This window comes from Labeo rohita, chromosome 18 (genome assembly GCF_022985175.1).
Source record: "Labeo rohita strain BAU-BD-2019 chromosome 18, IGBB_LRoh.1.0, whole genome shotgun sequence".
NCBI lineage: Eukaryota > Metazoa > Chordata > Actinopteri > Cypriniformes > Cyprinidae > Labeo > Labeo rohita.
Window position 1 is genome coordinate 31682723 of NC_066886.1, and position 24646 is coordinate 31707368.

Genomic DNA, 24646 nt, shown 5'->3' on the forward strand with positions numbered 1-24646 from the left:
GCATAGTTTATGTTCTTCACAGCATTAAACCTTGTTTTCCTGAGAATAATAAAAAAATAAATAAAAAGTTAGCAAAATCTACATTCTTCACATTTAATAGAATGCTTGGAGGTTACAAGAAGATGTGAAAGAAGAGGTGAAAAAAGATGATACAATGTATCATCAAAAGTAAATGTACATCACTTGTATCCTATTACATACTACTTTTTTAAAGAAAGAAAGAATATGTTTTAGAGGAAGTGGTTTAGATTAGGGAAAAATAGTGAAATTGTTCTTCACTGGGTGTATTTAAGACATCCAAGCAGGGGCCTGTTTACGGTCAACTCCAGTGAGAGACCGATCTGCGTGTCTGCAGACCAGCCTATCTCAGCCATTTTGTTTCTACGCCTCTTCGCTATGGCGGAGATGGACGACGGTGATGAGCCGGGTTTAGTGCACACTCACAGCGGTTCATCTGGATCCAAATCAGGGGGAGACAAGATGTTCTCTCTCAAGAAGTGGAATGCGGTAGCCATGTGGAGCTGGGACGTGGAGTGTGATACCTGCGCTATTTGTCGGGTTCAAGTAATGGGTGAGTGTTTCTCTAGCTAACCGGCTAGCTGGAATAGCATTTATGTACCTTCTTGTGATTGTTTGCTGGTTTACCTCAACAGACCGTGAATAGGCAGATAACACTGGCTGTATCTGGCTGACCCACTAACAAGTCGTTTCTAGCAAAGTAACACAGTTAAAGATGAATCACATTCTTCTGCCTACATAAACAGCATTCGTGGAAATCATAAGTGACGTAACTAGAAGCTGACTCAAACCGTGAAAAGTGCCTACAAATGCCCAAAATGCTTGAAAAAAATGCATCGAACGTTCGAACGAACCATTCGAATTTTAAACTCACGTATTCAAATTATTAAATGGAACGATGGAAAACCTACAAGAAACGTGTGTCTGACTTTTGTATTAAAAACGATGCTCAGAAATTCCGAATCGAACACTCGAAAGCATTTAAACGCACCGTTAAACGTTCTGGTGAACCTGTAATAGTGAAACATAAACTGCGAACACTAACATCCTCAAAAACTGCTTAATCGATGCTTAATATTCTTAAAGTGACTGTTTGATGGTGTTTGTAAAGACCATGCAAAACAAAAACAAAAAAATACTCAAAAGTGCAAATGAGTGACGTATACCTATACTAGCGTTTTCACACTCCCATGAACCCCAGATATGGTCATTCTAATACGCCTTTTTTTAAACCTGGTAAAGGAACATTTCATAAGGGCTTTTTAACCCTGGCTCACCCTAAATTATCTTGGTTCATGTTTCACACTTCTCATACTTTTACCCCAGGTTAACAATTAACCCTGGATGTTGATGAAGTTTTACACTGTACATCGCTGACCCAAGGTTAATGTTTTCTTTTTTGCATTTTTGCAGTGTCTGTGGCATTGATTGGATGAATGCAGCATGGCACGTGTGTGTGTACTTGTTTTTGCTACATTGTGGGGACCAAATGTCCCCACAAGGATAGTAAAACCTGAAATTTTTTACGGTCCCCACAATGTTAAAAAATGATTAAAAATAGTAAATGATGTTTATCTGAAAGTGTAACGACGCAAACATGTTTTCTGTGAGGGCTAGGTTTAGGGTTAGGGTTGGGTTAGGGGATAGACAATATCGTTTTGTCAGTATAAAATCTATAGAAGTCTATGGAAAGTCCCCACAATTCACAAAAACAAACGTGTGTGTGTGTATATATGTATAGGGATGGGCGATATGGGCTTAAAAATTTATCACAACAATTTCAGGTATTTATTGCGATAACGATATCAATGACGATAATTCAGGGAATCCTGTTTCTTTAGAGAAAGTATTATCTTTCCTATTTTTACCCAAAATAGAGTGTTCTGAGCATAAATGATTACACACATAATGTAATGGCTGTTCAATTCACTGGAATGTGAATTGGATTTGTGTACTTTTTGTACTAGAAGCTCCTTACACCAAGACAAATTCCATGTGTGTAAACACTTGGCAATAAAGGTCTTTCTAATATATATATATATATATATACATATATACATATATATTATAATTTTTATTGAATTTATATTATATTTATATAAATAAAAATTTTGTACATAAATAACATATTTCTCTTAAATATATACACTAATTTGTGTGTATTTATATATACATAATAATTACACACAGCACACACACACATATGTGACCCTGGATCACAAAATCAGTCATAAGAGTCCATTTTTAAAAATTTTTGATTTATACACTGAATAAATAAGCTTTCCATTGATGTATGGTTTGTTAGGATAGGACAATATTTGGTCAAGATACACCTATTTTAAAACCTGGAATCTGAGGGTGCAAACAAATCAAAATATTAAGAAAATCACCTTTAAAGTTGTCCAAATAAAGTTCTTAACAATGTATATTAGTAATCAAAAAAATAAGAAAGGAATTTTACAAAATATCTTCATGGAACATGATCTTCACTTAATTTCCTAATGATTTTTGCCATAAAAGAAAAATCAATAATTTTGACCCATACAATGTATTTTTGGCTATTGCTACAAATATATCCCAGCGACTTAAGACTGGTTTTGTGGTCGAGGGTCACATATGTGTGTATGTATATGTATACATGTATGTGTGTGTGTGTGTTCCTAAAGGGGTTTTCACACTGTGGTTAACCCTTAAGTGGTTAAGTTTTCGTCATTCTAAACATCACTTTTTATTGGCGGGACTCAATGCCTTGCAACAGTCACAGAAACACTGCATGCTGTACAAACAGTCGTTTCAGCTTTTGATGGGAAAATGGCAAATTTGGACTGAAAACGCATAAGTTAGAGTGAAGCAAGATGATCTAGGATCTCCGTTTACCCAGGGTTTAGATTGACCCAGGGTTAACTATTTCAAATGTGAAAAGCTCTTAACTGTACCATCAAGTTTTCCAAACTAGACTTTTCAGACTTTAAAAGTAAAAATAAAAGTGTCTTTACTCCTATTCACATCTATTTTTAATCATCATTTTCCACCCAAACACTGAAACAGCTGTTTATGCAAGTCATACTGTTTCCATATCCGTCCAAAACACGTGAATGTGAGGCACGGTCACGTGCTGCATTCCTCCAATCAATGACATTGACACTAAATAAGCAGATAGGAACATAATTTAGTTTTTGGGAATTTATGTTGTGAAACTTCATCTTATGAGTTCCCAGGAATAATTGCAGTGAGAAACATGAAAACAGATGACCCAGGATCCTGTCCAGAAGTGGTGCAACTAAACTCAAATGCACCTGTGTGGCTAAAATCCCTGCACTGTGCTTTCAGTTGTGTTTATGATAATAAAAAACATGTACTATCTAGGTAGGCATTTGACTAGGCTCAGCTGTTGGACTTCACTGGTTCATCACAAGTAAATGTAGTTAACATGCATTCCAGTATAATCAGTCAGTCAGACTGTAACTTCATATGACTTCAGAAAGTCTGCCTTCTGACAGAATTTTAAAATAACGTATATTTCCACGTGTTTCTGCCCTAAATATACATGAAAAGAATCTGGGTTTGTTTGAATGAATGTTGAATAAGTGTTTTCAAATGTATTTCAGATGCATGCTTGAGATGCCAGGCTGAAAACAAACAAGAGGATTGCGTTGGTAAGTCAACTGTAACATCACTGCTGACATACTAACTGCCTGCCTAATTAATCAATTACGTTTATCCCCTAAGTAATTAATTACATGAATCCCCTAGAAGCATATGCCTGCATAGTTCACTGCTGTTACAGTTTGCACTTCACTATTATTTTATTTATTTTTCTTATTTTTAATATACAGTATAATAATAAATTATATACTTGAGTCCTTTATAAGTTGCTTTTTTCCACAAGTGAGTTACAGTGCACCTCTTAAGGGAAATCCAACTAAATCAACCTGGGGTTAAGTACCTTGACCAAGTGCACGATCCGGTGTTCATTTGTTTCACACTGGTAGGTTAGGCAGCTGGTTAACACTATCAAATGATAGTGTCACACTTAAAGGGATAGTTCACGCAGAAATGAACATTCTGTCATCATATATTCCTTATGTTGTTACAAAACCTATGTGACTCTCTGTTTTGGGGGGGTCTGAAACATTACTGTCTCGTACTCTGTCTTTCTCTTAGTGGTATGGGGAGAGTGCAACCACTCCTTCCACAACTGCTGCATGTCCCTCTGGGTGAAGCAGAACAATAGATGCCCGCTATGCCAACAGGACTGGGTGGTACAGAGGATCGGCAAGTGAGGATTCAAGCTTTGGGACCCGCATTTCCTCCGTCCACTTTGGCACTACTCTGTTGCGGGAGACCGGACTGATTATCAGCATCTCCAGTTGCTGAATGTGTAGGAAAACCTGTATGCATGTGTGTGACTGTCAAAGTGAAACCATGGATGTAGGCAGAAATCCAGGTGACACTGGTTAGCTTTACCCTTCTGTCACCTCATACAGCATTAAGAAGAACCAGCCAGAAGAGCTCCGGGATACGACAGGTTCACTTGTGTGTTTGTGGCATTGTGTGTGATATTATAACTGAAGTTATGTTATGAATGTGTTTTAAATGTGGTAGAAATAAAAAAAAAATTCAATGGTTTATAGGCGTGTATATTTATTCTAATATAAATATTTGTATGTGTGTGCAAAAAAAAAAAAAAGAGGAACAGATGAACCAAATCAATTGAGTCATTTATACTGGAACCGCTCTGATTGATTCAAACTTGTGACTTTGATCATTCATTTCAAGCGATTCACTAGCAAAAAAAAACATCAAATTTCGATATCGTTTGTCACGATTTTAAAAAGAACTTAGTGATGGGTGAAACTGAGCTTTTCGAAACTCCGAATCAATGAAACCAATGTGTCAGAAAATGCTTCATTATTTCAAAGCACTCCACTCTGCAATCGGATTGCATATCACCAATCATTTGATTTAGGCTGGAACTTTAAAGCGCATAACGTGAATCATTTGATTCAGATCAGAACAGGTTTGTTAATCATTTAGCGGATTGAATGATTGTATAAAATGAATTGATTGAAATCAAATTCAGATCGGGACTTCAGAGCGTAAATCGTGAATCATTTGATTTAAATTGGAACTTCAGAGCAGGTCCACAAATCTTTAGCATTAGATCGAATCTTCAGAGCGTGGATCACAAATTTTTTTTTAATTAGATCGGAACTTCGGAGCGGGTTCGCAAACCTTTTTCTTTTGATCGGAACTTTGGAGCGCGGATCCCAAATCATTTGATTCAGATCAGGACATCAGTGCTGGTTCGTGAATCAGTTGTTACAGATCCGGATTTCAGAGCGATTTCACTAATCTTTTGCTTTAGATCAAAACTTTGGAGCGCGGATCGCAAATCATTTGATTTATATTTAATCTTCAAAGTGCGGATCGCAAATCTTTTGCTTTTGATTGGAACTTCAGAGTGTGGATCCCAAATTATTTGATTCAGTTCAGGATTTCAGAGCAATTTTCTGTGTGTGTACTTGTTTTTGCTACATTGTGGGGACCAAATGTCCCCACAAGGATAGTAAAACCTGAAATTTTCCAGTCTGTGGTCCCCACAATGTAAAAAAAAAAAAAAAAAAAAAAAAAAAAAAAAGATTAAAAATAGGAAATGATGTTTATGTGAAAATGTAACAATGCAAACGTGTTCTGTAAGGGGTAGGGTTAGGGTTAGGGTTAGGGTTAGGGTTGGGTTAGGGCATAGACAATATCATTTGATCAGTATAAAAACTGTAGAAGTCTATGGAAAGTCCCCACAGTTCACAAAAACAAATGTGTGTGTGTGTGTACATATATATATATATATATATATATATATATATATATATATATATATATATATATATATATATATATATATATATATATATATAAACATCAAACCATTAATGCAGTACAGTTATATAAACCCAAAAATGTGCTTCACATTTACCTGTGGTTAATTCAAAAATGAAGATTGTGTAATCATTAAACTTCAGGCTGGCTTGTGGACACAAGTACCTAAAAAGCACAAAATCTATCAGGGGGAAAAAAAAAAAGTTATATATAATTTCCATGACTTTTCTAAAGCTTATGCAGCACTGAGACGTCTGTGCATTTCAAAGCATTTCCTAAATGTTCTGCCAGTACTCTGTGTGTTTCTCCATCCTCTTCTAATTCCAGTGAAACAATCAGCTCAGGATTTGAGTGCTTGTGATTAGTCCGGAAGCCGTAAGAACAATTTCCAAGACAAAGATTTAGTTGTAATTTGATGCAGGCTTTTCAGCCAGTGGTTATGTAAACTAAAATATTTGTATTGATAGCTCCACTGGTGCATTCTGGGGTTAAGGGCTTTGCTGAAGAGTGTGCTCAAGATTAAATTTGATGCATTAAATTATACTGGGGTTGTTGACATGTTAAAAAGTGAGACAAATGTCCTACTATACTATAAACAATATGTAATAGCGTGAAAATACTTAAGGCTGTCCAGCCCTTTGAATAACGTTAACCAAAAATAAAGCTTCATAGACTTTTAGGGTGCTCATATTTATCTTTTTGGCTGTCTAAACACACTCATTTAGAAAAATAAATAAAATGTAAGTGTTGTAAAGACATTGATGTGCAGGAACACACATTACTCTACAAAACTATTTTCAAGCATTTGAATTGTCATTACATAATTTTCTAATTATTCTATAAGAAGAAGAAAAAAGAGAAGCAATGTCTCAGATCTTATCATGCATTTTAATAAATGCTAATGCTGTATATAATGTCAGCTGTCTGCCAGACAACCGTTAATGCTCTAGAACATGGCTGCCCACACTGTAAAAAACAATTTGTTGAGTCAACTTAAAATAATTTGTAACCTGGCTGCCTTAAAATTTTAAGTTCAGTCAACTCAAAAAAGGTTATTTAACTTGAAATGTTAAATTATACTAAGTGACAACTTAGATATTTGAGTTGAATCAACTTCAAATTTTAAGGCAGCTGGGTTACTTACCCATCTGTTAAGTTTATCAAACACAAATATCTAATTTGTTACTTAGTAAAACTTAACATTTCAAGTTAAATAAACTTATTTTAGTTGACTGAACTTAAAATAGGGCAGCAGGGTAACAAATTATTTTAAGCTGACTCAACAAATTGTGTTTTTTATTTTTTACAGTGCAGTGCACAAAGCAGCCAAGAGGACAGATTTTGCTGTAATGTTTAAACCTAATGACAGCTTATTCTCACTTTACTCTCATTTTGTATGCTTGTATAATGAGCTTTAAACCTGCTCTTGTAAGCTCTTAAAGTCTTCAGACTCTCAAAGAACTGAAAGCAGCCACAATCTCTTAGCTTATAACATCATCAAGTATGTAATTAGTTCATAGCTAAGCCAAGCATGTCTGCTCTGGCTTAGACTTGGAGATTGGAAATTTAACAGACCTCTAAAAGTATTAGGGCCTGTTTTACTAAGTCTACCAAGATAAGCACAAATTAATACCTGCTTAAAGACATGCTTTTTGGGCGTTAAGTAATGGTGCAAATTCCAGTAATTTGACAGACACAAACATTAGAAAAATGCATTGCGTGACTCATTTTAATACTCTCCTCCCATAAATTTTGCGTTTGAAAGGGCAACACCTACAAATGCATATTCAGTAAGGTGATGTGCAAAACGAACTGTCCATGCCTTTTCAGTGTTAATTCTTCACAGTTTGTCTTTAGTACTGTTTTAACGTCAAAAGACGGTTTGCGTTGACGCAAGCTGTTAGTAAAACTAGCTTTTAAACTTTAATTTACTGCTATGATTTCTCTAAGCAATTTAATATGTTTTCACCTGGCAGACAATAAAGTGCGCATTAAGGTCAGTTCACACTGGCTAACATGGTAAACTGGCACTAACATTAAAGGAAGGATCGAGGTATATCTAGTGACGAGAATGTCCTTTTTTACTTGGGCTAGTAAAAAACCACCAAGTACCCTATATGCTAAAACACTCTGAGAATCAGCTGAATAGCATCATCCAAGAAGGGACATTTTGCACGAGCATGCACCACTCGCATTTTTTTCATAAACCTAGTCAAATCTTGTTCTGTTTATTTCCTCGAACTGAAGCTGAGAGTAGAGGACTGAGCACGTCAATTGAGCATTGTCTATCCCTTAGCATTGTGGCTAAACATAGTCCAAAGCCTCTTAAGTTAGGTACGACATAAGTTCCTTTCCGTGAACAGTATCCACGAATTAGCATACAAAGACAATTACTTCAGGGAAAATCCCTATTGAGGTTTTTAATTCTGACTGAGCAATTACGTGAGTGGCGCAAGGAAGACTCGGACTTGAGGCTCTGAAACCTCATTCATTTTGACTCACCAGCGCATCAGAGCTTGTCACTGTGTTGTCTGCATCTCAGTCCTTATTCATCGTTACGCATAGTTGACCCTTCACCTTGCTACAGCCATGTGTGACATGGGTGGACTGGACAACCTGGTGGCCAACACAGCCTACCTGAAAGCACAGAGTCTAGACGACAGGGAGATGAGGAAACGAAGGCGTAGCCTAGTTCTTCCCCAACTTGCGAACTGTGCAGAAGTCCGTGCAACTACTCCTAAGGACTTTGAGGACATCTGTGAGCAGCAGCCCATTGGGAAAACATGCTTCCGACAGTTCCTTTTAGCCTCCAGTCCAGAATACCTAGCCGCCGCAGAGTTTCTGGATGAGTTGAAAGACTGGAGTTTGGCAGAGGCAGGTGCTAAAGACAAAGCCAGGCAGAATATCATTAACAAATTCTGCAAAGCTGACTCCAAGAGTTTTATGGCTTATCTGACAGAGGACATGGCGGAAAAGTGTAAAGCGGTCTCTGAGAAGGACTTTGAGGAGGTGATGGTGGGACAGGTTAAAGACGCCACACAAGTGTTTCTAAGAGGAAAACCTTTCACCGAGTATCAGACCAGCCCGTTCTTTGATAGATTCGTGCAATGGAAGCAATTCGAGAAGCAGCCCATCTCTGATAAATACTTCTATGAGTTCAGAACTTTGGGGAAAGGAGGATTTGGAGAGGTGAGTGTAATACATCAGTGTGTGGCATCACTAATTCAGGGCTCCTATGGGTCCTTGAAAGTTTTTAAAAACTAACTTGCATAGATACAGGTCCTTGAAAGTGCTTGAATTTATTGTGCAAATATTATTCCCTCCGGTCCGCTAATGTGTTATTTCGCCAACATGTTGAGGTCTATGCATACTAGTTTGTTTGATTTACGTTAGTTACGTTAGTCTTTTCCCCGGACATGTCCTCTTTTTGGACCCAAAAAAAATGCGTCTGGCTGAGATTTCTAAATCGCCCAAAATGTCTGGGATTCGGCTTTTGCTTTCTACAGTGACCGTTCATTGTGTGCGTCTTTTAGTTTAAGCCATATGTGGAACTGTTTTCTTGATCCTGCTGCAGCTGAATTTTGGGCCATTACTGCCTGCTCACACAATCATTCTAATATTAAATATAATTTTTGCACATCTAAAAGCAAAGAGCTGCAAATTTGGTGCATTACAAGATGAGCTTATTCATGATCGACTAGTTTGTGGAATACATAGAGACATTCTGAGAAAATCACTGCTGCGTGATGTAGAACTTACAACCCCAATTCCAGAAAAGTTGGGACGTTTCATGAAATGCCATAAAATCAAGAATATGTTATCTATTTATTCTTTTTAACCTTTAATTTAATTGACTACAGAGAAGAAGTACAGAGAAAAAAATTCAAATGTTTTACTGGCCAACTTTTAATTTTATTAATATAACCAAATTTTGATTTTCATGGCTGCAACACACACTCCAAAAAAGTTTGGACAGAGGCAAAATAAAAGTGAGAAGGTTATAGAATATCCAAAGCAGGTGAAAAGTAAACAAGTGAGGATATCATGTTTGGGTATAAAAGGAGCATTTGAGTCTTTGCAAGTGAAACTGGATCATGTCTCATCACTTTATGCCAAATTTCATGGCAAAAGTGTCAAACAAATAGAAAATCAGGGACTCTATCATATGCGGAGTATTTAAGTCTTTTTTTGAATGAGCGGCTCTTCACTTTCACTTTCAATTTCGTGATCACACGTACTCTGTATAAAGGGAGCACATCTTACGAGATCAGATCAGATACTCTTGTCTTGACCCATGATCAGTAAAATCTGATTCCTGCAGCTTGCGTTGGATGCACGGTTGCCAAATCTGGATTTTAAACTGTTGCGAAGGGCTGATTTTTCTCCCGTGGGTTAAATGTTTGAAATATTGCATTAGTTACATTTGACTGAAATGCTTATATGAAAACATTTTGCATTCTATGTGTGATAAAACTGCAAGATGTTAAGTTTTGTGATCGCCAGTGGTAGGAAGCCTTTTAGCTGTGTTCATGATCAATATGTACAAGGGTGACTGTAAAATATACATTTTAGGTATGAAGGTATTGGACCTGGAAAGTTTTTGAAATGGTCTGAGCTTGAGGTTAACCAAGGTGCGGGAACCCTGCTAATTGTATGTGATTAGAGGTTTCTCTCTGTCTGGCCCAATCCCTCTCTGAGTAGTAGTCGGTGTGTTGAAATATATAGCTGCCGTGTGATGTGCATGTGCTTTCATCCTTCTTAACCTTGCGGGTCCCGAAGCCATTGAACGTGAACGGTCCTTCATTTATGCACAAGAGGTGAGAGCTGCAATTTTGGTACATTAGTCAAGTCAAGTCAAGTCAAGTCACCTTTATTTATATACCGCCTTTAACAATACAGAATTGTGACAAGGCGGCTGTACAGTATTAAATAGGAAACAGTACATCAAGGCAAACCAAAGGCAACATTAAACACTCACATTATAGGTAAAGGTAGTTAATCAAAAACAATAAAATAAAATGCAATATTGTGTTAAGAGAAAGTGTCCCCAACTAAGCAAGCCAGAGGCGACAGCGGCAAGGAACCAAAACTCCATCGGTGACAAATGGAGAAAAAAACCTTGGGAGAAACCAGGCTCAGTCGGGGGGCCAGTTCTCCTCTGGCCAAAGTTCCCGTGGTCTTGTGCCGACAGCCGTCTAGGTGATGTGGTCTTTAATGTGGATCCGTCTCTGGGGCTCATCTAGTTGATGTGGACTCCGCTGACATTCAGGGCTGTAGAGGTCGTCTCTAGGTGCTGATCCACCGTCTGGGCTGGGTTCGGACTGGATCCGGGGGACTGCAGTGACCATCTGATCTGGATACGGACTGGATCTGGTGGTTAATGTGACCTCGGAATAAGAGAGAAACAGACTAATATTAGCGTAGATGCCATTCTTCTGACGATGCACCGAGTACATCGGGTGTTATGGGAAGTGTTCCCGGTTCCGGTTGACCTAATTAGTGCAGCCTAACAATCCTTTAACGGATTTGAATTATAAGAATGTGGATTTGTTATGTGTAAGCAAGGTTAAAGAGATGGGTCTTTAATCTAGATTTAAACTGACAGAGTGTGTCTGCGTCCCGAACATTGTAGGGTAGATTGTTCCAGAGTTTGGGTGCTAAATAAGAAAAAGATCTGCCGCCCGCGGTTGATTTTGATATTCTCGGTATTATCAAATTGCCAGAGTTTTGAGAACGCAGCGGACGTGAGGGACTATAATGCGATAAGAGCTCACTCAGGTACTGGGGAGCTAAACCATTCAGGGCTTATATAAGTAATTAGCAAGATTTTAAAATCTATACGATGTTTAATAGGGAGCCAGTGCAGTGTAGACAGAACCGGGCTAATATGATCATACTTTTTGGTTCTAGTAAGAACTCTAGCTGCTGCATTTTGGACCAGCTGGAGTTTGTTTATTAAGCGAGCAGAACAACCACCCAATAAAGCATTACAATAATCTAACCGTGAGGTCATAAACGCATGAATTAATGTTTCAGCATTTGACATTGATAGCATAGGTCGTAGTTTAGATATATTTTTGAGATGGAAAAATGCAGTTTTGCAAATACTAGAGATGTGGTTTTCAAAGGAAAGATTACCATCAAATAGCACACCTAGGTTCCTAACTGATGACGAAGAATTGACAGAACAGCCATCAAGTATTAGACAGTGTTTTAGGTTATTACACGCTGAGGTTTTAGGCCCAATAACTAACACCTCTGTTTTTTCAGAATTTAGCAGTAAGAAATTACTTGTCATCCAATTTTTTAACTCAACTACACAATCCATTAGTTTTTCAAATTGGTACGTTTCGCCAGGCCGCGAAGAAATATAGAGCTGGGTATCATCAGCATAGCAGTGAAAGCTAACACCATATTTCCTGATGATATCACCCAAGGGTAACATGTAAAGCGTAAAGAGTAACGGCCCTAGTACTGAGCCTTGTGGTACTCCATACATTACAAAACGAGCTCATTCGTGATTGACTAGTTTGTGGAATATACAGTGAAATCACTGCTGCATGATCCAGAACTTACTTTGACTAAAGCTATATCAGCATGCCAGATCTATGAACAAACTGAACAGCACACCAGAGACCACTTTAAACAACAACTCCTACAGTCAATGCTGTGCACCAGGTGTTTGCAGGAAAGAATAGACATTGAAAATTGTAACACAAACCAGACAGCAATGCACCGCTGACCATAAAGAATTCTAACAATTGTGGTAGTGACCACCCAGCCAAAAGAGATAAGTGTCCTTTATTTGGTCAACAATGCAATGCATGCAAGAAGTGGAACCGTTTTAAAAAATGCTGCAGTGAACTGTAGAGCACTGTACACATATATGGTAACCCTGTGAAACTAAAAGTGGACACTGGAACCAAGTGCAATGTAATGGATACAGACACATTCCAGCACCTGGGAAAAGGGGAAGAACTGTGTCAAACACAACAAAGCATATGGTGGGAATGAGCTACACACACTTGGCACAGTTACACTACCATGCAATCTAGCCAGCCAGACGTACAACCTGCTGTTTTATGTCATCAAAAGCTCTGGACAGCCACTACTGGACCTACCTGACCGCCTACGCATGGGACTTCTAACACTTATAAAAAGGAAGTCCACCAGCTGAACACGTCCAGTCAGGATGAATGTATGGACAGAATTCTCACCAAATATCCTGACCCTTTCAAGGATGAGGTGGGTAGACTACCTGTCCATATTTTATGAAAACTGACCCCACCATTGCTTGTTGTTCGATGGTCAAAATGCATTCCAGTCGCCGTGCAAGGTTAAAAAGGAGCTTCAGCGAATTATAGATCTTGGTGCATTACGCCCATTTATGAACTAAGTGAGTGGGTGTCTTCCATGGTTGCTGCTCGTAAAAATGACTCTAAAAATATTGGTATTTGTATAGACCCTAGAGATTTGAACACAGCTGTGCAAAGACCCCACCAACCAATGAGAACAGTTGAGGAAGTCACAGCCCAGATGTCAAATTCCACCATCTTTTCTGTGCTTGACCCAAAAAAAATCATTTTGGCAAATATCCCTAGAGTAGACCATAAATCACCACTACTCACAACATTCAGCACCCCTTTTGACCGATATAGATTCCTGAAAATCCTGAAAGTCCACATGGATTGCTCTTTGCCACCCATTATACTCTCTAAACATGACAAGTGGTGATTTGTCATCACCAGCTGGCTAGGTGGTGACAAATCTTTTAATGAGGAAGTCACAGAATCATTTATTCAACTGGTTCGTTCAAAGCAGCTGATTCATTCAGTAATGTGTTGCTTGAAAATACACATCAATTCTGCTATGAATTTGTTTGGAACTATTTTCACTGTCAAAATAGCAAAAAAAAATAATAATAATAATTTACATTTACTTACATTTAGCTGCATTTAACTAAAATGTTAACTTGTTTGTTGAACATTTGTATAAAAGCAATATCACATTGTGCAATCAAGCTTTTATTTGCCCTGTTACTCTTGTGATATTGCTTAATTTATGGTAAAATATAAAAAAGGTCTCATACAAGTTTTTTTTTTTTTTTTTTTTTTTTTTTTGCAATCATATTTTGAATTTTTTGGGGGGCATTTATATTCATCTTGGTGATATTTTTGATACAGTTCCCCATTAAATTCTGTCCAGGCATAAGAAATAAAACTGGGACAACTAATTGTGTTCTTAATGCACTTTAATTGTAGAAGTAGTGCTGAAGTCCAACTAAAGATATACTGAAGTATATTTGATTGTGCTAAAGTGGAACTATTGCAAGTATACTTTATTTACACTTTAAATATTTTGCATTTACAGACAGATTTAAAGATCATACAATTTTCATCAATAGTGACATTAAAACATATTTTAGGCTTAATATTAAGAAATGTGCATTGTGCACAAGTAGTACTCCAAATAAATTTGAATTGCAATTTTTATATCAGTAAGTCTATAGTATAAGTCTTAGTATAAAATAAATGCATTAAATCTAAGACTTTTTTTACTAGGGATGTTTCTCTTCTGAATGTTGAATCTCTCTGTAGGTGTGTGCTGTTCAGGTCAAACACACAGGCCAGATGTACGCCTGCAAGAAGCTGGACAAAAAACGTCTGAAGAAAAAAGGAGGGGAAAAGATGGCTCTGCTGGAGAAAAAAATCTTGGAGAAGGTAAACAGCCTGTTTCTGGTGAACCTGGCCTATGCGTTTGACACGACAACCCACCTGTGTCTGGTAATGAGTCTGATGAATGGAGGGGATCTGAAGTACCACATCTACCACATTGGGGACATTGGCATTGAGATGGAGCGCGTCATTCACTACACGGCTCAAATCATCACCGGTATCCTCCACCTACATGCCATGGATATTGTGTACCGGGACATGAAGCCAGAAAATGTTCTACTGGACAGTCAAGGCCAGTGCAGGTTGTCAGACTTGGGCCTAGCTGTGGAGCTACCAAATGGGAAAACCATCACTCAAAAGGTATGAACGGGAACGTGAGACAAGCTTTTATTATGTTGATGATGATAGTGTAGACTAGTGAGTAACAGTCCGAAGAGCTCTTGAGGTCAGGGAAGTGAGGTTTACCTGCTCCTAAGATCTGGCCTCAATTACCACTAGATTGGTAGTGTAGTGGCACTCTGTTTCAGTGAAGCTTATAACTGAAAATCCATCCATTTTCCAAACTGTTTCCGCTGGAGATCCTGCAATTTACAAGAAGTTCCTGAAGAGGGCTGTTCTTTTGTTATTCTAAATGTATGGGCCATTTGGTTCACACCTTTGCAGACAGTTCCTGTTGATTGCATCTGAGGTACAGTCACAATGTAAATGCATCTGACTAAAGATACACATAATCTTTCAAATCTTATGTAGGTCTCCAGGGATGCAGGAACCAATAAGCAAGGAAACACACTGAGTAGGTGGCCAGTCCATCATAGGGCAATTGTATTAGATATTTAGTATTTAAATCTATCAGATCATTTGATTATTGTCAGTGTCATGTTAACTGTATCAGCATTCATGGATAATACCTTAATGATTCTAATACTCCCAAAAATGAACTCTTCAACTTTTCCAAGTGGCTAAAAGAGAAAAATCTGGGCTCTACCAAGTAAAAAGGACTTTTTTGTAATATTTTAGACAGCCAGGGGTACCACAAAACCTTTAATAAGCCCTCACTAATGGTAATCACATTAATACTCAAAGCTGGGCTGGCACAGCACGCCCTTCTTCAAAAGAGTCGTGTGCCTCAAAAGGTCTGACTTCAGTCCCTGGAAATGCATACTGGTGAAATGTGTTTTTGTGTGGTTTTAGGAATCTCTTCTGAAATGGGATTTTAGTGAGGATGATGAAAAGGTCAAAGAGTTTGTACCATGATAAATGTCTTTAAATATAATTTGAAATGCTTTTTCAGGTGGCTTCAAGAGGGCTGAATGATTTTTCTCATAACCCCTCTTGTTGTCTTTTCCATCGCAGGCTGGCACTAAAGGGTACATGGCGCCAGAGATCCTGAAGCAGGAACCGTATCGTACGTCAGTGGACTGGTGGGCCTTGGGCTGTAGCATCTACGAGATGGTGGCCGGCCGTCTGCCCTTTAGAGATCACAAAGAGAAGGTTACTAAAGAGGAAATAGTAAGGAGAACTCTAGAAGACGAGTGCAAATTTGAACACAAGAAATTTGACGCCCCCTCAAAAGACATCATCAATCTTTTTCTGAAAAAGAACGTCGAAGACCGCCTCGGCTGCAAGTAAGTGGCAGCGTTTCTGTGTTTCATGGCAAGAAGACGCTCTGTTTCCACTCCAGGTCATTATTAGGACGTGGTCAGTCCAACTCTGCCCTCTGCATGCCAGCATACGAGCAGAAGCTGTACTCTGTCAGCAAAATCAAGCCAGAGTGGCAGCAAATCGAAGAAACAGAGCGTTTCTGTCAGCCTTTTTCAGTGAGAGCACTGGCAGTGGGTTTGGAGCCCCAACGCTGGGTTTGGATGGCGAAATGCATGAATGTTAAACATAATATCTTTGGGTCTTTTCATTCTGTGGGTGAAGACACCAAAGAGATTCAATACCAGCTTCATTGCTCATAGGTTTAAATTACATATTAACGTATAATACTCTTCCCAAAGTCACTTGCTGAAACCATTTCAACCCATTCAAATTTTTGTTCGAATCTGGAGCAGTTTCACCCAAAAGTGAAAATTCTGTCATTATTCACCCTTGTTGATCCAAACCTGAGTGCTGTTATTTTTTCCATGGTACACAGAAGATTTTTTTGTTTTTAAGAATTTTTGTGTAGCTTCTGTCGCCTCTGTCAAGAATGGCCAAAAATATCATAAAATCACCATAAGAATTCAATTTGACTCATGCACTTTCAACTTTTAGTTTTCTTATGCCTGTTCTGTGATTCACTGACAATCTTAAGCTCTCAAATCAAACATGGTGCCAAAAGACCCATTAGGTTTGATGTCAAGACGTTTAGTTACAAGGCCTGCAAAAACCACTGATGTTTGATGTTATCAACATCCAGCCTGCAGTTCTCGTGCCACATTTGAGGGGAACATTGCCAGGATATAATGATTGTGGTTTGTTTATCATAATGCTGTTGTATGGCTTCAAAAGACAAGTACTGCTTAAGTCCCAAGAGAAGGAAAAGAAAGGAAGGAAAAACATTCCTAGAACATTTAAAATTTGGAAGTTTGCAAAATGTGGAAATAAATTTTGCATAGATTAATGGAAACTTTATGCAAATGCTTTTAGATACAGAATACTGTATGCCATAACCATGCACTTGCACCAATAACTGTTATAATCAATAACTGTTTTTTTTGCCCTCAGGGATGACCCACGGAAACACGAGTTCTTCAAATCCATCAGCATCCCTCGGCTAGAGGCGGGGCTTATTGCACCTCCATGGGTGCCCAAACCCAATGTTGTGTACGCTAAAGACACAGGCGACATCCGGGACTTCTCTGAAGTTAAGGGGGTTGAATTTGATGCCAATGATGAGAAGTTTTTTAAGGAATTCAGCACAGGGGCAGTGCCAATTCCATGGCAACAGGAAATGATTGACAGCGGACTCTTTGATGAGCTTAATGATCCAAACAGGAAGAAAGGGGGAGTGGATGATGATGATGAACAAAAGTCCAAATCTTGCACTCTTCTGTGATAGAGCAAGAATATCTTGCACAAACAAATTTTTTTTTAAAGATTTTTCTGTATATGAGGCTTAGAGTGGATATGTTTTGACTTTGAAGGTTTATTGTTATAATAATAAATAATATTACTGTAGTATTAATTGCTTTTAATACCAAGTGTTTTTAACAAGCATTTATATGGAAGATTATAATTTTGTTATTTTAATGGCTGATGCATTTGCACACTCATGTCTCATCAGTCTTAAAATGTTAAAAGACATGCTAATTATTATTTTTTTTTTTTTTTTTTTAAATAGATTTAATTTTTAAATTCCACATTTCACTGTAATTGTTATATTGGTAATATATCTGTATGCTCTGTTGTTCATTTCATCTTCATTTTTTTAAATTATTAATTTCTTTTTTTTTTTCCTCATATGTGACCCTGGACCACAAAACCAGTCATAACGGTACATTTTTTAACTGAGATTTATACATTATCTGAAAGCTGAATAAATAAGCTTTCCATTGGTGTATGGTTCAAAGGTCACATTAACCGAAAATGATCCGTCATTGACGGAATATTTTTAACAGTGATGGAAAAATCTGAAGGCTGTCCGTCATTTTGACGGATTACACTGAGGGTGATCTATTGTAAATTGTAGCTGTAATTCTCACTCCTGTCCAGTTTGTGGCGAGTGCGCTCCAATGTAGCAGCAGAGCACTGGATCCAGAACAAAAACGAAACTGTCACGATTGTTTTCCTATGAACAGAAGCTACAACAATCACACCACTTTCAAGAGCGCCAAAACGGTATTTATTGCTTGAATTTCCTAATAAAATGGACAGAATTTGAAATCTGAGACTTTTATATCAAAAGTAACACAAAGCCTAGCCTATTGCTATTTTTTGGAAGGATGACATACAATGTAACTTTACTATTAATTCATCAAATGAAAACAGCATAGACCAAAAGGTGATTGTGATTTAAGAATCCATTTTGGTTCATCAAAATGAGGATCTATTAAATTCAAGTAATCGTTTTTTTTTTTTTTTTTTTTGTTTACCCAGCCCTAGCATTATTGTTGTTTTTAAACACTGCACTGTCATCCTGTAGGTTCATGATTAAAAACGAAAACGTGCACAAAAATAAAAGCAATTAAATGTTTTATTCTAATCAAAATATGAAAATTATCCACAAGTTTCCGGGGGGCGCTACTGTAAAAAAGAACGTGGGTACAACTTCCGGTGAGGCGGCGGACCTAGTATACCAATGGTATTTTGTGTGCTAATTAGCAAAGAGGCTAAGTGTTTTTAGACCATTGTTTACTTTGTAAAGATGCACACCTTCATGAGAGATGTCATTATGTTCTTATGGACAACATATGCTTTTCAAATTTGTGTTATTAGCAAGTTTGGATCACTAAATCTTGAATGACTGTCAACTAGTGAAATGAGATTTGAACGGAGACTTAAGAGCTTGTGTTAAAGGGCATATGCCAGATGAAGCCTCGATTTGAGGCTTGTTAATGTAGAAATCCCTTTCGTAGAAGCCTCACTTTCTGTCCAGTTATGTGCGTGGTTCACTTTGCGTGTCCTAATATTCGACCCCCAGATCTTACTTTGCTAGTACATTTTCATTGTTTCATTTTTAAATACCCAGTCATACAAGTAATATTTAGAATACAAATTATTTCAGGAAAATTAAATATATCCCATGTGCAATTAATATATGTGTACATTATTCTTATATTGCATCATATTGATATTCGTACTGGCATTCAATGGCACTATTCAATGGGTAAATTAATTTATCAGAGTCAACAAACCAAAAATCAAAAACAAACACACACACTGTTAGGCTTTTATTTGTGCATATAACATGGACCGATCTATGGAAATTGTGGTGAATGCTTCTTCCGACGGAGCTTTAGTCTTTTGGCTGCTTTATTTTTGACTAACCACCAGATTGCGCTGTTTTCGACACTCTCGAAGCGTTGAATCTTGTCCCGAAAAAGTCAGAGGAAAGTGTCAGTGCTTCATGAGGCTTCATTTGCCCGTCACTCCTGTCAACTGTTGAATGAATGAGTGTCACGTCCTGCTTGTTTACTCTGAACCGGAAGACGCTCCCCCTTTTGACGCAAGGCCTCATGGGGCGTAGGAAACTTGTGGGTAATAACAGTACAGAAACTTGTGGGTAATATGACATAATTTTTATGATCCTGTCCGTCAAAATGATGGACAATGTTAAAGTCTAGTGCAACCTCTGGTATGGTTTGTTATGATATGTGTTGGCTATTGAGAAAATCACTTTTAAAGTTGTCCAAATGAAGTTCTTAGCAATGTGTATTACTAATCAAAAATTAAGCTTTGTTAAATTCACGGTAGGAAATCTGTAAAATATTTTCATGGAACATGATCTTTACTTAATATCCTAATGATTTTTGCCAAAGAAAAATCGATCATTTTGACCCATACAATGTATTTTTGGGTAATGCTACAAATATACCCCTGCTACTTATGACTGGTTTTGTGGTCAATGGTCACATATGCAGAAAATGAAGTGAAATTTAAATATTAACCCTGAGGTACAGTCACAACTGTGTAAGTTGTAAGGTCCATCTAGTAGTAAACTAGCCATTAAAACAACATCAGAACTCACTAGAATGTCTCACCACTGGCTTGCAGTGCTGACAGAGTTGTTAAACAGATGCCACTTCTAAACTCTCCTCATGTTGCATAATCCACTGACTGCTAGATATGACCAGCAGAGGTCACTGCTCACAATGACATACTGCTTTTTATTAGACGGGAAGGTGACTTAAGAAAAGCGGCACTGATAAACCCATCCACGCTGAAGAAAGTTCATTTCAAAGAAATTTTATGTGACCTCCTAAATATTTTAGCCTTGCTCACATGTAGATTATCACAAATCCTGCTCTTGTCACGGGGGGATTATTGATGAAATATGATAAAGGATGAAGTCAGGCACGACATGGGAAAGAGAGGCCTGTGGTTTTGGACAGGGTGCAGATATTTGCCCTTCTCCTCCGCGTTCCACGATGACACCTCAGCTGTGTGATAAACAAGCTCCCTGAGGCGGGTGGAAACCTCCGGGTGCGGCTCGGCCGGTCAGGCACGGTCTGGCGGAACTCGCAGAGCTGCTACGCTGCACCCTGCGCCACATGCTCCAGTGTTTTGTCCACATCCAGCGAGCAGCAACTAAAATAGCCAGTGGTTTCATTAGGAAAACAAGCCCCGTCTGTCTGCTAAAGTAGACATTATTAAACATTAATATTTTTATGCTGCCTTGCTCTTCATCATCCCAGACTGTTCCGTTATTGGAATGTTTGCCTGAATGTGTCTGGGTCTCTTTTAGACTATTTTAAAGGATAATTTGCTGCAGATCGCTTGAATGGAAACTGGGGATATTTTCTTTTTCAGTGGTCAAAATATCATGGAAATCTCACTTGTTATTATCTATGAATGAAAAATGTAGACATTTTTGTATGTTTTTGTTTTTAAATTAGGCCTACCTTTTTTAAAACCTATTTAATTTTATTCTATATTTATGCTTTTGGAAATGTATCATAACTAACCCTAATTGGCTTATTATTTTGTTTTTCAGGCTTATTTTAAGTATGTGCTTTCAGCAAATGTAATTGTTGCAAGTGGTGTCCACCAGTTCACTAGCCGCTGCAGGGTAATGACGAGAAGAATAACAATGTGCAGTAAACAGTAAAACTGTTTGCGCCATAAACCAGTGTGTTCATAATTAAGATAATACATTAAAAAAATATGGTAATAAGCACCAATTTGCAACATCAAAACAGCAAACAAATCTTTAATGTGACTCGGGAAGAACGAGTCGTCTCGGGGAGTGATTCGTTCAGTCGCACATGTGCAACATTCTGTTAGGTTCTGTACTAGAATTAGTTCACCTGTTTCGAGTCTTCGGGTTTTTCAAATCATTCGTTCATCTTATGGGACTGTCACATGATGAACGAACAAATTCAAACCCGAAAACTTGTCAGATAAGAGGTGAGGTGAGCTAATCATAGACTAAAGACCCAGGTAAGCAATGAATTAATCTTATAGCATTATAGTTTTGTCTTGTTTGTAGTGTGATCAACGTTTGTGTAAGCAGTAGATGTGTTAGGGAAGTAACACGTAACATTTTAATTATGTTTAATTAAAAGATTTGTTCATTTTGCTGAAGGAGACTCAAAGGTCCAAGTCGGTAAAAAGATCCGAACGTTCCATCACTACTACAAATCACATGTAAGTTCATCATCTGTGTACTTCGGCTCAAAAAGGTAGAGTATGGCGAAAAACTCTTTATTCATCTTACTTTCTCCTACAACTTCAGAATCGTCCGACATCGCTGCACCTTTTTGTTTGTAAACAGCGTTTGACTTATTGCACTTTCTTAGTCTTTGCGCGTTCGCTTTGTAAACACTGGGTCTGTAGTTCCTCCTACATTCAGCATGACTATTCGACCTGATTCAATAGTACGTAGTGTTGTGAACCCGCATCCCAGAGCCTGTGCTACACAAGCTTTGGTGCTTAAAAAGTATATAAATTTTTATTTTACGAAAAAATGACAGATCGTTTCGCTAGATAAGACCCTTCTTTCTCGGCTGGGACCGTTTAGAGCCCTTTGAAGCTGCATTTAAACTACATTTTGGAAGTTAAAAATCAGGGCACCAATGAAGTCCATTATATGGAGAAAAATCCTGAAATGTTTTCCTCAAAAACCATAATTTCTTCACGACTGAAGACAGAAAGACATGAGCATCTTGGATGACAAGGGGGTGAGTAAATTATTTGTGAATTGTTGTTCTGGAAGTGGACTTCTCCTTTAATAAGATGTATGTGTGGGAATTACTGTGTCGTGACTTTCCGGAAGGTGTAAAATTGTGTGTAACATTATTATTATATTAAACATACAAACAGTATTGCTTGAAGTCCCCATGAATTTAAAATGGAATTTTTTTTGGCTTTTAGTATTAATATGTTAGACATAAGGTTATCTGTAGTAGTGTGCTCCAAAACAATGACAATTTACAAGATATAAGCATTTAAAAACTTACAGTCTCTGACTTCTGCTAATATGGATAAACAATTTTGATGACGTCACCCTCCACCACAGCTTTTCATCATATTGTCTGTCCAAACAAATGATTTTTAGAATCCAAAGTGTCCCCTACACTCTAAATAGATGCTCAAGCTACACTCTAAAAAATGCTGGGATATTTTTTAACCCAAACGCAGATTTCAGCCCATTGGGTCATTTTATTGGGTTATTTTTAATATTTTTACCCAGGTGCTGGGTTATTTTTTTTAACCCAAATGTTGGGTTTAACTTGTTGGGTCATTTTATTAATTTATTTTAAATATTTTTTACCCAGGTGCTGGGTAGTTTTTCTGTAACTAAGCTGCTGGGTCATTTTTAATGCTGGGTTTATTTTTTTCTACCTCTGTCTCTGACGAGACAACCCAGTTACAGTCAGTCAGAGCACAGGTTTTTTGAGTCCTCTACAGGAGAACGGTTCTCAGCGCTGCCGATTTGCACCTCTTTACTAAAATACAGGTTTGTATACATTCTGTTTAATTTATAAAGTCTTTTCTGTGCTGTAAATTATATTATTTTATGCAGTGTCAGCAGCGGTTGTTTCACAGGATGGAAACACCTTTTGCCTTGCACAAAATATATGGATTTTATTCGTTATTATATGGAGCTTAATCTTAAAATATGTTCTTTAATGTCAGTACTGTTTGTTTATGTGCAGTTTTAGGAGTCAGTCATGGCATCTTTCAGCTACAAGTAAAACACGAGGCCGTGGTCTAAAGGTTGCAGTTAACCCAGTGAACAGCAGCCCTTCACCGGCTCAGATTTTGACGACACACCGGCACGAGAACTAACGCTATTTCGGTAACACAAAACTTAAAAAATTCTACTTTTGAATGTTACATTTGTTATGTCTAAAACGCCTGTTAAATGAGTTTAAATATTAAAAACTATACTGTATTCACACAATAAATTCAATTTGTCTTGTATTTTGTCCATGGTTCTTGCTTAATAATAAATGTTAATCTTTTGATTTATTGCTGTTGCCTCTAGTAATTCTGTGTGTGTTTTTATAAGTTCCGGCCCATTTTAAACCAGCAATATAATAATTATTAAACAAAAGTTGACTTAAATAAAATAACCCAGCATTTAACCCAACCAGCTGGGTCAAAATAACCAAGCATGTGTTCTGTCCAATATAATTACCCAGCTCTGGGTTGCCAAATAACCCAAATTGGGTTGTTTTTAACCCAGCATTTTTTATAATGTAAAATCTGTCACTCGTTCACAGACTTTGTACTTCATGTACGGTGAATGGGGGATATATATATAGACTAGAGATCGACCGATGCAGGGTTTTCTCTGGTCCATGTCGATGCCGAAATGTAGAAATCAGGGGAGCCGATGATCGATATATGAGGCTGTTTTTTGTTTTTTTGTTTTTTGGCTGATTTTCCCCTTCATCTTGTAAAACGTAACAGTCTGAACTGTACTTATCATTTTAAGTTAAAAAAAAAAAGTGCTCAAGTAATCAACAAAGTCAATAAAAACCCAGTTCTCTTAAAATCTCAAAATGTATCAAATTTATTGAGAATTGAGAACAAAAAAATGTTAAACTCACAAAAACAATAGTAATGCTAGACACAGCAACACAGTAAGGCATCCAAGATGTAAGTGACTTTGTTTCTCTCAAATTTTTAAACTCAAACTGTTGCAGTCTGTCAGTCATATAATGGCAGTCAACCCACATGGAAAGAACCTATATGAGGATATATGCGCATATATGAAACCTATATGCAGTATATATGCACATATATGTACATATAATATAGGAAAACGGCCAATTTTATATATGTCACATATATTAAAAACCTATATCAAAACCTATATTAAAACATATATGTTTATATAGGTTATTTCCGTGTGGGAATGGCTACTGATAGTAAAAAAAAAAAAAACCCAAACAAACAAAAAAAAAACAACATACACAAAC

General features: G+C 37.5%; 2 protein-coding genes across 2 annotated transcripts; both read left to right on the top strand.

Moving 5' to 3' along the window:
• Nucleotides 1–341: 341 nt before the first annotated feature.
• rnf7 (ring finger protein 7) lies at nt 342–4644 on the top strand. The gene is made up of 3 exons (XM_051135308.1): nt 342–571; nt 3627–3674; nt 4183–4644. Exons 1-3 carry the CDS (start codon nt 397–399, stop codon nt 4299–4301), a joined length of 342 nt encoding a protein of 113 aa, XP_050991265.1. The 5' UTR covers nt 342–396; the 3' UTR covers nt 4302–4644.
• A 3716-nt stretch (nt 4645–8360) lies between these two features.
• Nucleotides 8361–17665, top strand: grk7b (G protein-coupled receptor kinase 7b). Its single transcript, XM_051135309.1, has 4 exons — nt 8361–9087; nt 14496–14933; nt 15927–16198; nt 17283–17665. The coding sequence occupies exons 1-4, from the start codon at nt 8488–8490 to the stop codon at nt 17611–17613; spliced, it is 1641 nt and encodes a 546-aa protein (XP_050991266.1). The 5' UTR covers nt 8361–8487; the 3' UTR covers nt 17614–17665.
• The last annotated feature ends 6981 nt before the right edge of the window (nt 17666–24646 follow it).

Excerpts from the sequence above, each read along its gene's own strand:
- grk7b (XM_051135309.1), top strand. The coding sequence starts at position 8,488 with ATGTGTGACATGGGTGGACTGGACAACCTGGTGGCCAACACAGCCTAC. Across the intron at positions 9,088-14,495 it reads GGAAAGGAGGATTTGGAGAG|GTGTGTGCTGTTCAGGTCAA; the intron begins GTGAGTGTAATA and ends ATCTCTCTGTAG. Across the intron at positions 14,934-15,926 it reads GGAAAACCATCACTCAAAAG|GCTGGCACTAAAGGGTACAT; the intron begins GTATGAACGGGA and ends TTTCCATCGCAG.
- rnf7 (XM_051135308.1), top strand. The coding sequence starts at position 397 with ATGGCGGAGATGGACGACGGTGATGAGCCGGGTTTAGTGCACACTCAC. Across the intron at positions 572-3,626 it reads TTGTCGGGTTCAAGTAATGG|ATGCATGCTTGAGATGCCAG; the intron begins GTGAGTGTTTCT and ends AATGTATTTCAG. Across the intron at positions 3,675-4,182 it reads CAAACAAGAGGATTGCGTTG|TGGTATGGGGAGAGTGCAAC; the intron begins GTAAGTCAACTG and ends TCTTTCTCTTAG.